This window comes from Grammomys surdaster, unplaced genomic scaffold, assembly GCF_004785775.1.
Source record: "Grammomys surdaster isolate TR1022 unplaced genomic scaffold, NIH_TR_1.0 164, whole genome shotgun sequence".
NCBI classification, from domain to species: domain Eukaryota; kingdom Metazoa; phylum Chordata; class Mammalia; order Rodentia; family Muridae; genus Grammomys; species Grammomys surdaster.
Window position 1 is genome coordinate 3,417,138 of NW_021604612.1, and position 15,190 is coordinate 3,432,327.

General features: G+C 47.5%; 1 protein-coding gene across 3 annotated transcripts in view; it reads left to right on the forward strand.

Annotated features, from left to right (window-relative positions):
* Positions 1-12,238: 12,238 nt before the first annotated feature.
* Positions 12,239-15,190, forward strand: part of Pla2g1b (phospholipase A2 group IB) — a 7,831-nt gene continuing 4,879 nt past the window's right edge. For 2 of the 3 annotated variants that reach the window (XM_028765512.1, XM_028765513.1), the window contains exon 1: positions 12,245-12,416. In XM_028765512.1, the coding sequence (XP_028621345.1) occupies positions 12,383-12,416 (34 nt within the window). In that variant the 5' untranslated portion in view covers positions 12,245-12,382. Of the gene's footprint in view, positions 12,417-15,190 lie in introns of all 3 variants that reach the window. The other variant, XM_028765514.1, reaches the window with a different exon arrangement.

Consider the following 15,190-nt stretch of genomic DNA (forward strand, 5'->3'; position numbering starts at 1 on the left):
CTTCCCGAGGCTGGGGGCTCAAGCTCCCATCCCCAGCAGAGCCCCGCCACCCCCGGCCTTCAAAGCCCCCTTTGGAGAGTTAACTGTCCGTGTGAGGCACTCACTCAACCAATAAGCCCCGAGAACTCAAAGCAATAATCTTCGTCACCGAGATGCGCGGCTGTTTGCGTTTGTTGTTGGGTTTTTTGGTTTTTTTGTTTTTAATATTTCCTAATAAAAGAGAAGCTTTTTATTGGATTTTATCTTTAATTTTTCTACTCTGAGCTGGGCCCCCAGGAGACTTTGGCTTCTTTTCTCCCCCATCCCTGGATCCTCTCACCCCACTGGGGCCTAACTGTGGTTCAGGGACCCAGATTTACATTTCTGATTTGTTTGAGGAAAACAAAAAACAACAACAAACTTTCTTTTTAAGATGTTACATGGTGTTTTGAAGCCAGCAAGTTCCACCCTCGGTGTCTTTTCCCTCCACATCTGTAACTTCTTTTCCAGGTTTTATTTTGTTTTAAATTCCTAATAAATTATTTGAAAATACTTTGCCTTTATTCATGTGCGTATATGGATGCACGCGTGCACACACAAAAACAATACCAAAAAAAATGTTTATGAATCATAAGGGCCAGGTTTGGTGTGTGCTTATAATCCCAGGAATCAGGAGACCAGGGCAAAAGAATCATAAACTCCTCCTGCTGGGCGGTGGTGGTGCATGCCTTTAATCCCAGCACTTGGGAGGCAGAGGCAGGCGGATTTCTGAGCTCGAGGCCAGCCTGGTCTACAGAGTGAGTTCCAGGATAACCAGGGCTACACAGAGAAACCCTGTCTCAAAAAACCATTAAAAAAAAAAAAAAAGAATCATAAACTCCAACCTAGCCTGACTCCATAGTGAAACCCTGTCTCAAACCAACAGGAAAAAGCCATGCATAATGGTTTGCGACCACAGTCCTAATACTTGGGGCTGAGACAGGAAGATCCCTGCAAATTCAAGGTAGGTCTGGGCCACATAGTTCCAAGACAGCCAGAGGTACACAGGTCCTGTCTCACCTCCCACTCCAAACAAACAAAAGCCCCAACCATAAAACAGTTTCGGGGGCGGGGCATGGTGATACACAGCTCCTGGGAGACAGAGGCGATCAGAGCTTTCTGTGAGTTCAAGGCCAACCTGGCCTACATGTTAAGGATCTCGTCTCAAAAAACAAAACTCTGGTTAGCTTTTTTTTTTTTTTCTGAACTTTTGTGGTTTGTGGCAGTTGGACTCATATCATCAGGCTGATAAGTCAAGCGTTTTGACTCTGTGACTCCTCTCATTTGCCCTAAAGAAAATTTGAAAACATTAAATGACTCAAGCATGGTAAGGGTGCTTGTTACACAGGCCCGGTAACCTGAGTTAGCTCCCTACAACCCACGCAAAGATGGAGGGAGAACTGACCCCATAGGGTTTACCCTTTGACCTCCAAAAAGGTTTCCATGGTAACACACAATTTCTTTCTATTTTTTTAAAGGTTTATTTAGAGTACAATGTAGCTGTCTTCAGATGCATCAGAAGAGAGTGCCAGATCCCATCACAGATGGTTGTGAGCCACCATGCAGTTGCTGGGAATTGAACTCAGGACCTCTGGAAAAGTAGTCAATGCTCTTAACCACTGAGCCATCTCTCCAGCTCCCAACACATGATTTCTTAACTACTCTTGTCCTGACCTATTTTTCTCCTAGGAATGGTCCTGATTTTCCACTTGACCCGACTCTGTCTCCAGCTTCTTGACCAAGTTCAGAAGAAAAAAACAGGAAGAGAAAAGAAAAAAGAAGAAAAAGCCAGTAAGAAACAAAGAGGGGTACTTGGGAGGCAGTGGCAAGCAGATTTCTGCGTTCTAGGCCAGCCTGGTCTACAGAGTGAGTTCCAGGACAGCCAGGACTACACAGAGAAACCCTGTCTTTTTTTTTTTTTCCCTTCGAGAACTCACTCTGTAGACCAGGCTAGCCTCGAACTCAGAAATCCACCTGCCTCTGCCTCCCAAGTGCTGGGATTAAAGGCGTGCGCCACCACTGCCCGGCGAGAAACCCTGTCTTGAAAAACCAAAAAAAAAAAGAAAAAGAAAAAAAGAAAAGAAAAAAGAAACAATGAGGAATGAAGGACAACTAGGACAACTAGACAAAGCCCTGGACCGTTTGCATCGCTGATGGGAATGTCAGCAGTGTAGCTGGGCTGGGGGCACGGGGCTAGCCTACTTGGTAGAATCCTATATGAAAGATCTTGATCAAATCTGTTGAAATTGCACGAATGGGTCCTGTGACATAACTCCGTGACAGAGGACTTGCCTAGCGTGTGGGGCCTGGGGGCTCATTCCCCAGGTTCGCAAAGACAAAAACAAAACCCCTCCAAGACGACTGTAATAGTCGTCCGTGGCTAGGAGGGAAGGATTTCCGGGGTGTAGCGTGAAACCTTAACAACGGGATTATGCATCGTACCATTGAACCATCAGACTAGAAATGAAGATGACTTTTCCTTTACCCCCATAATAAAAAGGTTCTTGAGGAGCTGAAGAGGAGTGAAGAACCCAATGGCTAAGAACACTGTCCCTCTCACAGAGGACAGGGTTTCATCTCCCAGCACCCACACTGAACCTCCTACAACCTCCTCCTCACCCCAGTCCTGGAGCATTTGACATCCTCTTCTGGCCTCCGCCGTCTCTTGCCAGGTACACGTACAGCCGGGCAGGTGTGCACACATGCATACAAATAAAAACTAAACAGTCAATAAAAACGGAAGCGGTTAGAGCTACCAAGGGTGACAGTGGGTACCACACAAGTCTGAAGACCTGAGTTCTATCTCTAGATGCCTGTGAAAAAGCCAGATATGGCTGCAAGGGACTGTAATTCTGTAATCTCGGCACTCCTACCTCAGGAAGAGCAGCAGAGAATCACACAAAGGCAGAAATAAGGTGGAGGGAAAGAGCCAACTCCAGAAGTTGTCCTCCGACCTCCACATGTGTCCTGTGGCACATATGCACTCTCCCTCCTCCCTCCCTCTCTCCTCCCTCCCCTTCTTCTCTCTCCTTCCTTCCCCTCCCTCCTCTTCCTCTTTTTCCTTCCTCCCTCCCTTTTTCTCCCTTCTTCCCTCCCTCTTTCTCCCTTCCTCTCACCCCCTCTCTCTGTCTCTCTTTCTGTCTCACACACATACACACCAATAAAATAAAAGAGAAGGAGATGACTGGAGGTGTGACCGTGCTCCACTAGCCTGCATCTGGCTCTTAGGGTTACTGGAGCCTACGTCAGCCTGCCAAGTAGCCGGGACCACATGTGTGTGACGCCACCACTGTGTGTGTGTGTGTGTGTGTGTGTGTGCTCCTGTGAGTGGAGTGGGCACATACATGTGTATAGGTGTGCACTTGTATGCGAAAGCCTGAGATAACATACAGTCTCTCTCCGTCTCTCTCTATTCATTCACAAGGGTCTCTCAATCGAGCCCAGAGCTCTCTGATATAGAATAGCCAAGCTAGCCAGGTTGCTGGGTGGCTGGGATCCCCTTTCTCCAACTCGCTGTGCGTTGCAAGAAGGCTACCATGCCCTCCCCCACTGCCCCCCAGCACTGAATGAGCTCTGGAGATTTGAACCCTGGTCCTCTTGCTTGCAAGTATTTTTTTTTTTAATTCACTGAAGCGTCTTCCCAGCCTTCTCCCTTTTCATTATTTTTTTCTTCTTTTTACTTTATCTGTAGAAGAGATGCTTTGCCTGAATGGATGTATGGGGACCAAGTGCATGCCTGGTGCCTGCAGAGACCAGAAGAGACCATATGGGTATTGGGAATCGAACCTGGGTCCTTTGGACAGTGTTTTTAAACTTCTGCGCTATCTTTCCAGCCCCTGCCCACCCACCTTGTTTTCAGACACGGTTTCACTCTGTAACCCAGGTTGACTTGGAACTCACAAGTCCCCTGCTTCAGTTTCCCAAGTGCTGGGTTCTCAGGCCTGCAGTACAACCCCACCTCTTTCTATCTCCATCACTTTCAGGCTGTGTGACTTTGAACAAATTATCTAACTTCTCTGAGCCCACTTCATCCTGTTGAGTGGGGACGATGACGTCCACAGTACTGTCAGGAGACCTGTGGTCAAGCTTCACGGGCAAAGTCCATCGCCTTCCGTGCCAAGCCTACGGGAGTGCCTAGCCGTGGCAGCGTGCAGCTCTTTTAAGCATTTCCAGGAAGCGGAGCCTTATCCTTTGAGGGCGAAGCAGATGTGACCTTGACCTCGGTGGAGTGTGGGTATGCCGGCACCTGAAGGAGTCAAGAAGCTATCAGGAGCTGTACTTTCCACTTGAGATTTTTTTTTTCCAGGCGGGAAGAGGCAGTGTTTCACACACCTGTGCGTGGATGTCGGCCAGCAGAAACCAGAGCAGACTCCAAGAGCCTCAGGAGGTCTTCGGGAAACTTCTGCAGGGACTACGAATGGTAGCTGTCCCTTAGCATGGCCTTTCCACTTAGTGTGGTACAGGAAAATCTGTCCAAAAACCTGCGGCACTCACTGCCCTGAATATGGTGACTCTGGTAACACACACGCACACACATACACACACACATACACTATGTGCGCCTACTGACTACACAGACACACGCATATTAACTAACCAATTAAAAATCAAATTTCGTGGCTGGAGAGATGGCTCAGTTGTTAAGAGCATTGACTCCTCTTCCTAGAGGTCCTGAGTTCAATTCCCAGCAGCCACATGGTGGCTCACAACCATCTGCAATGGGATCTGATGCCTTCTGGTGTGTCTGGAGACAGCGACAGTGTACTCACATACATAAAATAAATAACTCTTTTTTAAAAAAAAAATAGAATTTCTAACTGGATCTACCTCAAAGGCTGGATCAGGTTCTTTGGACAGACTTAGCACTTAGTAAATACAGTCAGCTCGGAGGACTGTGTGGTGCCAGCCATTTATGCCTTAGGTCACATATCTCTACCCCTTAGCATCCTTCATCCCCAACCCCAGGAGAAATGTCTACCTCTGTATCTCCTTTTGACCTCATAGCATCCACAGGGGAAGGAGCTGGGACTTTGCTGGTCCCTGAATTTAAGATGGTATGGGGCCTTGAGCTAGCCCTTTTTCTTTGCTTCGTCATCAGCATGGATTCAGGCTCTGTGGCTATCTTCAGTAGTTCTGTCAGTCGGCACCGTCTGTGCAGGTGTACGCATTTTATGTGTGAGCTATGCACACAGTAACCACAGACCGCAGGCTGTCAAAGCACAGCTGGAGGAGTAAGAATGGTTCCGTAGCTCAGGCTAGCCTGAGACTCTCAATTCTCCTGCCACAGGCTCCTGAGTGCTTGGATTACAGTTACACCCCACCTTGCCCGTTTGATTTTCTTTGTGTTCATCTCTGTGTGTGCATGTGTTTGTATGAGTGTGAGCGTGTACGTGTGCATGTGTGTATGTGCGTGTGTGTGCATTATGTGAGTGTGAGTGTGTGCGTGTGCATGCATGTGTGCACGTGTGTGTGCATACATGCCTGTAAGTGTGCGTGCCCAAGTACATGTGTGCAGATGGGTGCATGTGTGTGTGAGCATACAAGAGTGTGTGTGAGTGTGAGTGCATGTGTGTGCACACCTGCGTGTGCACTCGAGCCTGTGTGTGCATGTGTGCGCACGTGCGTGCATGAGTGTGTGTACATTGTATGAGTGTGTGTCTGTGTGTGTGCACGTGTGTGTGTACACAATGGTAGAATTGAACTCAGGGCCTCACAGAGGCTAAGCAAACACTCCAACACTGAGCTAAGATGTCAGCCCTGGCACATCCTCAAGGGCTGGGATCACAGGCGGGCAGAGGTCAGAAGGGGATTATTGCCCTCTTAGATGAGAAAGAACTGACTCTGCCACGACTCCCACATGACAACCTCGTTCAAGGTGGAGGAGGATGGTTCAGTGAAAACTGCGGGTGTGGCCATTTCTAGCTCTGCCCCATGCTATGCCTGCTTCCCTCCCTAGCAGCGATCCAGCAAAACGTGTCAGTGTGCTTAAACGGTACTTACCCCCACATCCCATCACCTGGGGCATCCTAAAAGATACATCCCTGCCTGCCCGGGGCAGCTCAGAACGATCAACGCCACAGAGGAGGCTGGGAAGCTGCCACGTTAGGATGAAACACACATCAGAAACAGCTGTGGAGGAGAGTGCCACATATCTGTGGTCCATCGCTAGGGGGCAGAGGCTGAAGGACTGCTACAGGTTAGGGCCAGCCTGATCTACATAGGTGATCATACCTATAATCACTCCGTATGTAGGCTGAGGCAGGAGGATTAGGTAGTTCAAAGCCAGCCTTGGCTACATAGAAGACCCTGTCTCTAAAACAGTGAAAGGAAAAAATGAGAGCCTGGGGAGATGGCTTAGTCTGTAAAGCACCTGCTATTCAGGTATAAGGGCCTGAGTTTGGGTCCCTGGGATCCATGGAAAAGCTGGGCACGGGACACAGAGACAGGCAAACCGGTGAGATCCAGAGTCAGTGAGAGGCCATGTCCCAAAACAATAAAGAACAGAGTGACTGAGGAATTTCTGGTATCCACATGCACAAACATACACATGCGTGCATACACGTACAACATACACAGTTCAGACACACACACGTGCACACCCTGGATGCAAAGTACAACATACACAGTTCACACACACACATGTGCACACACTGGATGCAAAGTACACAGAGGCAGGTGTGCCAGTACATGCCTGTAATCCCAGAAAACTGGAGGAGGGGGAAGTATTGGAAGTTTGAAGCTAGTCTGGACTACACAGTGACCTTGTCTCAGAAAGAGAGAGAGAGAGAGAGAGAGAGAGAGAGAGAGAGAGAGAGAGAGAGAGAGAGAGAAAGTGTGTGTGTGTGTCTGGAGTCGTAGTCCAATTAGTAAGGCTTGTTACTTGCAGCCGTAAAGCCCCTTGTTCCATCCACAGCACCACTGGGTGTGGTAATCCACACCTACAATCTCAGGACTCCAGAGGTGAAGGCAGGAGATCAAGAGTTCGAAGTTAGCTAGCCAAGGATGGCAACCACCTTTAATCCCAGCATCCAGGAGGAAGAGGCAGGAGGATCTCTGTGAATTTAAGCCCAGCCTGGTTTACATAGTGAGTTCCAGGACAGCCACGGCTACATAGTGAGACCCTGTCTCAAGAAATAAAAATAAATAAAAGAGATCAAGGCTATCCTTGAGGCAAGCTTAGGATACAGCTTGAAACCCTGGTTCAAAAAAAATAAGGATGAGGAGAGGTTAGAAAGATGGTTCATTCGTGACCATGGACTGCTCTTCCAAAGGACCCAGGTTCAGTTCCCAGCGCCCACATGGCAGCTCACAACTGTCTGTAACTCCAGTTCCAGGGCACCGATGCCCTCTTGAGGCCTCCCGGGATACACACACCATACACAGACACACACGCAGGCGAAACACTCATACTTATCAAAATAATTATCAGATGAGATTTAAATAATAAGGAAACACTGATGAAGTTGCTTATCCGTGTCATTGTACTATGGTTAGCGACATGTTAATGTTCCGTTAACAGTGGACCGCATACCTTACTAATGTAACATGCTGATTAACTAGAGGAAACTGTTGAGGGAAATGTCTGCTCACGAAGAATAATCAAATGAGGAGATAAATTTGATAAGGTAAAAAGGCCCCGGACTAGGGAGATGGCTTAGTGGTTAGGGCCACTTGCTATTCCTGCACAGGACCTGGCTCTGGTTCCCAGCACCCATGCGGCACCTTTGAGCCATCTAGTTTTCCAGTTCCAGGGGACCCCCCCCCAACACCTAAAATATTTTGGTTTCAAATATTCGGGGTAAGGGACACAGAAACATGTAATATGTAATATCATCAGGGGACTCTGTCCTCCAGGCACAACAGAGCTAACAGCATTGTGAGTTCAGGGCAGCCATGACAACCCATAACTCACGAGAACTTCATGAGATCAGGCCTGGGTGGTGATAGAAGGGACATTGGACCCTCGTCTGCAATTCCAGCTTTGTGTTCCTTCCTCCCTGTCCTCAGAGGTGTGTCACCCTGTCTGCTGTATGAGATCTCCAACAATCTGGGGGTTGGGGGACCACACGGTGGGGACTGGGACTCTATGGAACCTTTGGAGATCATCACTCATGCCAAGGTAGGAGGTTTTGATGGTATAGTTGGGGGGGGGAGCAGGGGACACCCAGGTTCCTGTAAGTAAGCCTTGTGAACTCACTGGCTCACCACGTTAGCCTCAGGCAGAATCATTCCAGAGGCTGTTGTTACTATGTTATATAAAGAGATGTTAGTTCACAATGACCCAAGAAAATCATGTGACATTTGCAATGGATTAACTGTGCTTTTCTGCACTACCAGGCCAGGTGTTTTTCAGGTGTTGGGATGTGTGTGTGTGTGTGTGTGTGTGTGTGTGTGTGTCACAAGGTATCTTAGGTATGGAACCCAAGTCTAAAAATAATATTCATGTATGCGCTATAAATCCTCATACATGCAATCTGGACGTAACATATAATTTTATACAATATTTCTTGTGCACCTGAGCAACCTGTATACACAGTGAATTTCCTAATTGCAGCCTGAGGTTGGCTGGTGCTCAAGGTTTTGTATTCGGTTTTTATTTTTGTTTTGTTTTCAAGACAGGCTTCTCTGTATCGCCCTGGCTGTCTTGGAAACTGGTTCTGTAGACCAGGCTGGCCTCTAATTCAGAGATCCGCCTGCCTCTGCCTCCCAAGTGCTGGGTTTAAAGGCGTGTGCCACCACTCCCTGCTCTGCATTTTGCATTTTAGAATTTTTTATATTTACTTTTATTTATGTGTTCTGTGTGCCTGTGAGTATGTGCACTGTGTACATGCCTGGTTCCCTCGTAGGCCGTAAGAGGACATTAGATTTTCTGGAACCAGAGTTATAGACAGTTTTGAGCTGCCATGTGGGTGCTGGGAATTGAACCTGGGTTCTCTGGAAGAATAGCCAGGGCTCTCAACACCTGAGCCATCACTCCAGCCTGTAGATATGAACAAGAATATTCAACATATATGGAGACGTTCCAGAAGAAAGAAGCCCACAGGGACACCACACAGTAGATTAGGAGTTGCCAGGAGTTGGGAAGAAATAATTATCTTTTGTTGTTGTTGGTTTTTCAAGACAGGGTTTCTCTGTGTAGCCCTGGCTGCTCTGGAACTCACTCTGTAGATACGCTGGCCTCGAACTCAGAAATCCACCTGCCTCTGCCGCCCAAGTGCTGGGACTAAAGGCATGTGCCACCACTGCCTGGCAAGAAATAATTATCTGTGGGAACAAGATTTCTTCTTGGGATGACTGAAGTGGAAACTTAAGGGCTCTTTGGAAAGTCAGTTGGATGGTGTTTTGCTGGGGCAAACATGTGAAAGAATGTTTAGCTAAAGTGGACACAGATATGAAAGGCTAAGGCAGACTTGTGAAGGAATGTTTTGCTGAAGCAGACACAGGAGAGAGGATGTTCTGCTAAAGCAAGCACGTGAAAGGACACGTGATGAAGGATTCTTTGATAACAACACGCATGTTCTGGTCTACCTTACATTGCACAGTTGAGCTGCATTTGTCGGGAATCCATTGAGAGAAAATGCACCAAAAAACTTCTGGTGGTGTGTTGTAGCTTCTTGCTGCTTTCACAGACTCAGGCTGATTGGCAGAGTGATGTCAGCTGAGACAGACACACGTGCTTTTGAGGCGAGACCCGTGGAGGACACGTGATGTTTGGAGGATGTAAAAATATGACCCAACGGACAGTGACAGAGGCTGACCTAGGCTTGCTTGTAGAGCTAGCTGTGCAACGCTTGTGTGTGTGTGTGTGTGTGTGTGTGTGTGTGTCAAATCCTTGCTGAGAGAGGCATAACCGAGAGAACTTCTCCCTGGCATTACTGCTGGTCCCTCCTGCTGACTGGTGGCAAGGCTGAGACCTGGCTGTGTCTCTAGGTAGTGTCACCGCTGCTGATTTGCTGATTCGTGCTTGCTATCCTGACTCTACCGAATTGGACTCCAGGTGTATCTGTGAAGTGTTTACGAGCGGACCAAGATGCCCCTGCTGATGCCTATGAACTGAACTGCTGATTTCCTAACAGCGCAGATGGGAGTTGCCCCAAAGAACCTTTGTAAACAGGTCCTCTTCCCCCATATCCTTCCTTTCCCACTACCTCTGGTGGGCGGTGGGCTACAAGGGAGGTTAAAGCGTTTAAGAACCACCATTAAAAATAGGTTTTGCCAACCTGGTCTACAGAGTGAGTTCCAGGACAACCAGGGCTACACAGAGAAACCCTGTCTCGAAAAACCAAAAACGAACAAAAAAAAAAGGTTTTGAAAAAAATTAAAGTTACAGATTCTAAAAATGTTCTGTAACTCATTAAAGGTAGTGGTTACAGGCATAGTGAATGCAGTAGGTGCCCCTTATACACTATAGAAGCTAATGTTATGTTAAGCAAACTGTAACTCAAAGTGTTACATATTGGGACTTGTCAGAAGGCTCAGTGGCTGAACACACCCTGGGCCCAGACTGACTACCTCAGTTTGATCCCTGGAACTCACATAGTGGAAAGAGACAACACGTTCCTTTAAGTGGACTTCTGACCTCCATATATATATACCATAATACACATACACACATAATAAACAAGCAAATAAATTTTAAAAAATGAAATGCCACATACGTATTTGACGTAACCATACTAAAACTCTTTGGTATTCTGTAAGTCACACGCGCGCCTTTAGGATTCCACGTCTCCAAAGTTTTCTCACAAACCTGCCTATTTCGGGAAGCGGAAAGATGATGTTTTCAGAGTGGGAAGAAATTTAGGATGCGCACCTTGGAATCCGACAGACCTCAGCTTGAGCCAGCTTTGCCTTGCCCTCTATGTGACCTCCGGTAGATGATTGCACCTCTCTGAACCCCTTTCCTCATCTGTAAAGGGCATGGCAGATAGAACCATTCAATGACACCCCCCATGCAAATCCAAGACACAAAGGCAGCAGTCCTGTCCATCCTGTCTCCACCTCTCCTGAGTGTCCAATAGGAAGAGTTGGCCAGCCCCTTGAAGCTAGGCTCAAGAGCGGTGGGTGGAGGCAGGAGTATCAGAAGCTCAGGGTTAGGCTTCAGGTTAAGATCGTACCTCTGTGGCAGAGCCCCAAGTTCGGTTCCCAGCACTCACATCTGTGGTTCACAACACCTGTAACTCCAGTTCCGGGGACTCTGTCGCCCCCTTCTGGCTTCTGTGGCATCTGCACTCACACATGCACATAAAGGGGTCTAGTGAGTTAGATCAGCTGTTAGAAGCATGGGGCAGGGGTGCTGAGGTTTTGTCTTTTACTGTCTATCGTAAGGCTAAGTGCGAGCCCCCAAGACCTGGAGTCTGCGCATAGCCACTGGACCCTGCCCCAACTTATTTCTGATTGGTAAATCAAGATGCCGACAGCCAATAGTTGGGCAGAAGAGATATAGGTGGGGTTTAAGTTTCTCAGACTTGGAGTCAGAGAAGAGCGTGAGGAAAGGAGGAAGGAGAAGCTATCATGGGTCAGGAAAAAAGAAAAACGTCATCACGTGGGCTAGCCAATTGGAGTTAAGAACAGCCCAGATGAAACATAGTAAGTAATAACTCGGGGTTATTGTTAGGAAATTAGATTTGAATAGTACAGAGGGTAGGCGGCTGCCCAGCTCCTGTGCTGCACCGGGCTTTTTGTAAATATAAAGGTTGTGTGTGTCCGAGAGTTTAAATGGTCTAAGTGGCGTACAAACCTCGGGCCGGGATTTAAAGTAATTTCTCCAACAGGCTGTTCTTCCAGAGGTCCTGAGTTCAATTCCCAGCAACCACATGGTGGCTCATGACTGTCTGTAAAAAGGATCTGACGTCCTCTTCTGGCATGCGGGTGTACATGCAGACAGAGCACTCGTACGTAAATGAATAAAATTTTAAAAATATATTTATTTTAAAAAATCTAAAAAAGTACTTCACAGTCATCCTCAGCTACACAAGTCTGAGGCCAGCCTGGGCTAGAGACCTTGTCTCAAAAAAAAAAAAAAAGTTAATAAAGTAAAGAGGAGTTCCAAGCTTTTCTCAGATATCCCACGAATTATAGGACAGCCTGAGACTTGTCATTAAAGAGTGGGGTGGGAGGAGGGGGAGAGTCGTAAAATATTCCAAGATCTGAAAACCATCCCCTTGGGGAGGAAGTGCCAGGCACAGATCTGTGACTTATTTTCTGTCATCTCTTACAGGCAAATCCCTCTGGGGATTTGTTGTTCCCCGATAGACCCAAGGCCAGCCCAGAATGGCTAAGAGCAAAGCAAACAGCCTTATCTTGGGAGCGTGGGGCCCCGACTATAAAGAGGGAAGTCACTCGAGTCCTTTCCTCACTCAAGATGAAGCTCCTTCTGCTGGCGGCTCTGCTCACAGGTAGGACCCTTGTCGCCTCCCTCTGAGTACCACACAGTCTCCCCCTTCTCCAAGGCCTCCTTCCTGCTGCTCATACTGGAATTGTTCGGGGTTCCCATTGGGGTCTAATAGCCTCTGGGTTGGGGTCCCCTCCTCACTCTAGTGTTCAAGGCATTTGTTAGCCTCTAGGTCTGAACTTAGATGACCCCTTAGAAAAATCTCCCGTTTGCCTACCCAAGCAAAGAAAGCCCCCTTCTGCCTCTGACGAATCACCCTGGCACCACTCTCCTCGGCCTTGCCAGTGTCCTAGCAACATGTTCTTTTCTTTTTCTTTAAAAAAAAAAAATTACTTTTTCCATAGTGCACGTCTTTAATCCCAGCACTCAGAGGCCAGCGGATCTCTCTATAAGTTCAAGGCCAGCCCTGTCTACAAAGCGAGTTCCAGGACAGTCAGGGCTACACAGAGAAACCTTGTCTCAAAAATACGTATATTTTTAAATGTTGTGTGTATGAGAGTTTTGCCTGCACGTATGATATCAACTCTGTGAACAGTGTCCACGGAGGCCAGAAGGGGTCAGATCCTGTAGAACTGGAGTCCTAAACCGTCGTGAACTGCCTGCCATACAGGTTTGCAATTAGATCTGAGTCCTACACAGGAACAGCAAGTGCGTATGACTTCTGTGGCATCTCTTCAGCCATCCTTTTCCTCAGTATCATCATCATCAATATTTTTATTATTATTATTATTATTATTATTTTATGAGCATGACCTTGCTAGGTGACTCAAAATGTCCTCCTTTCCACAGTATAGTCCAGACTTGGGGCTGCCCTCTCCCTCCCTCCAAAGTGTTAGGATTCCATCCGTGCCTGGCTTGAGTCTACAATTTTTTTTTTTTTTTAAGATTTACTTATTTAGCCAGGCGGTGGTGGCGCATGCCTTTAATCCCAGCACTTGGGAGGCAGAGGCAGGTGGATTTCTGAGTTCCAGGCCAGCCTGGTCTACAGAGTGAGTTCCAGGACAGCCCTGTCTCAAAAAACAAAAACAAAAACAAAAAAAGTTTACTTATTTATTTTATGTATGTGATACACTGTAGCTGTCTTCAGGAGAGGGCATCGGATTCCATTACAGATGGTTGGGAGCCACCATGTGGTTGCTGGGAACTGAACTCAGGACTCAGGACCTCTGGAGGAGCCATCAGTGCTCTTAACCACTGAGCCACCTCTCCAGCCTCCGAATCTGCAGTTCTTTTTTTTTTTTTTTTTGAGACAGGGTTTCTCTGTGTAGCCCTGGCTGTCCTGGAACTCACTAGGTAGACCAGGCTGGCCTCGAACTCAGAAATCTGCCTGCCTCCCAAGTGCTGGGATTAAAGGCGTGCGCCACCACCACTCAGTGAGTCTGCAGTTCTTTTTTTTTTTTTTAATATTTATTTTATTTATGAGTACACTGTAGCTGTCTTCAGACACACCAGAAGAGGGCATCAGATCTCATTACGGATGGTTGTGAGCCACCATGTGGTTGCTGGGATTTGAACTCAGGACCTCTGGAAGAACAGTCAGTGCTCTTAACCGTTGAGCCGTCTCTCCAGCCCCGAGTCTGCAGTTCTTACCTTGTTGATTCATTTACATTTTCAGGCACCATCTACACGCAGGCATTATATTCCGGGTTCCGTGAACATAAACAGATTTTTTTTTTGGCATCGTGCATTGAGGGCATATAAGTCGTGTATGTTCATCCGGTGATGACTGAGACCTGCAAGGGGTCAGATTGTAGACTGAGCCTCAGAGATGAAAGAGCCATGTGTCAGTTCCAGAAGCACATGTGTGCGCAAATACATGCAGACATTGTGCGGTAGTTATATGACTGTGAATCTATCTTCTGAAAAGCATATGTCTAGCTGTGTCACAGAGGGATACAGCCCCATTTACTGCCACCACAGGGGTCGCCCACAGTGTGAGGCAAGCCAGCTGCTCCCTCTCTTTGTCCCTGGGTTTTCCCCTCAAATGATTAGCCAGAATGAGCCCCCCAAAAAAATGGAGAAAAAGAAGAATAATCTTGGCAGGGTGGTACATGCTCTTGATCCCCATGCTCAGGAGGCTGAGGCAGGAGGATTTCTAGTTTGATGCCAGCCTTGTTTACATAGCAAGACCCCGTTGTGGTGCTCACGCCCATAATTCTAGCTCTCTGGAGGCTGAGGCAGGAGGATTGCCATGAATTCAAGGCCAGCCTATTCTGCAATGTCAGAACCTGTCCCAGAAAGAATGAATGAAGGAGGTCAAGCATGGTGGTGCATGCCTTTAATCCCAGCACTAGGGAAACAAAGGCTGTAAGTTCAAGACCAGCCTGGTCTACATAGTAAGTTCATGCCAGCCAGGACTGCATAGTGAGACCTTGTCTCAGAAAGATAAAAAAGAACAAAAGAAAGATTAAAAGGTGGAACCGGACAATGTGTGAGATAAGGCAGTGCTGGTGACTGAGGAGACGGGACCCCCAAAGTCCCTTGTTCTCTGTGCTCTTTATGAAGCAGGACTCGGTGCAAGTGGGTGAAGGGCTCTGTTCCCTGTGCCTGCTGTGTAAAGCCTGTGCTTGCTTTGGGCAAGCACAGTCGTGGGACAGGTGTGCACATTCATTCAACAGAATTTTATGGAGCATCAACTATGTACCAGGCCCGTACTTCACCCGCCGAGTTTATTCATAGTTTATCTGTATTCAGCTCATCACATGCACACACACCCATCCAAACACACACACACCACACACACACAAGCACACACACAAACATATACAAACACACCTA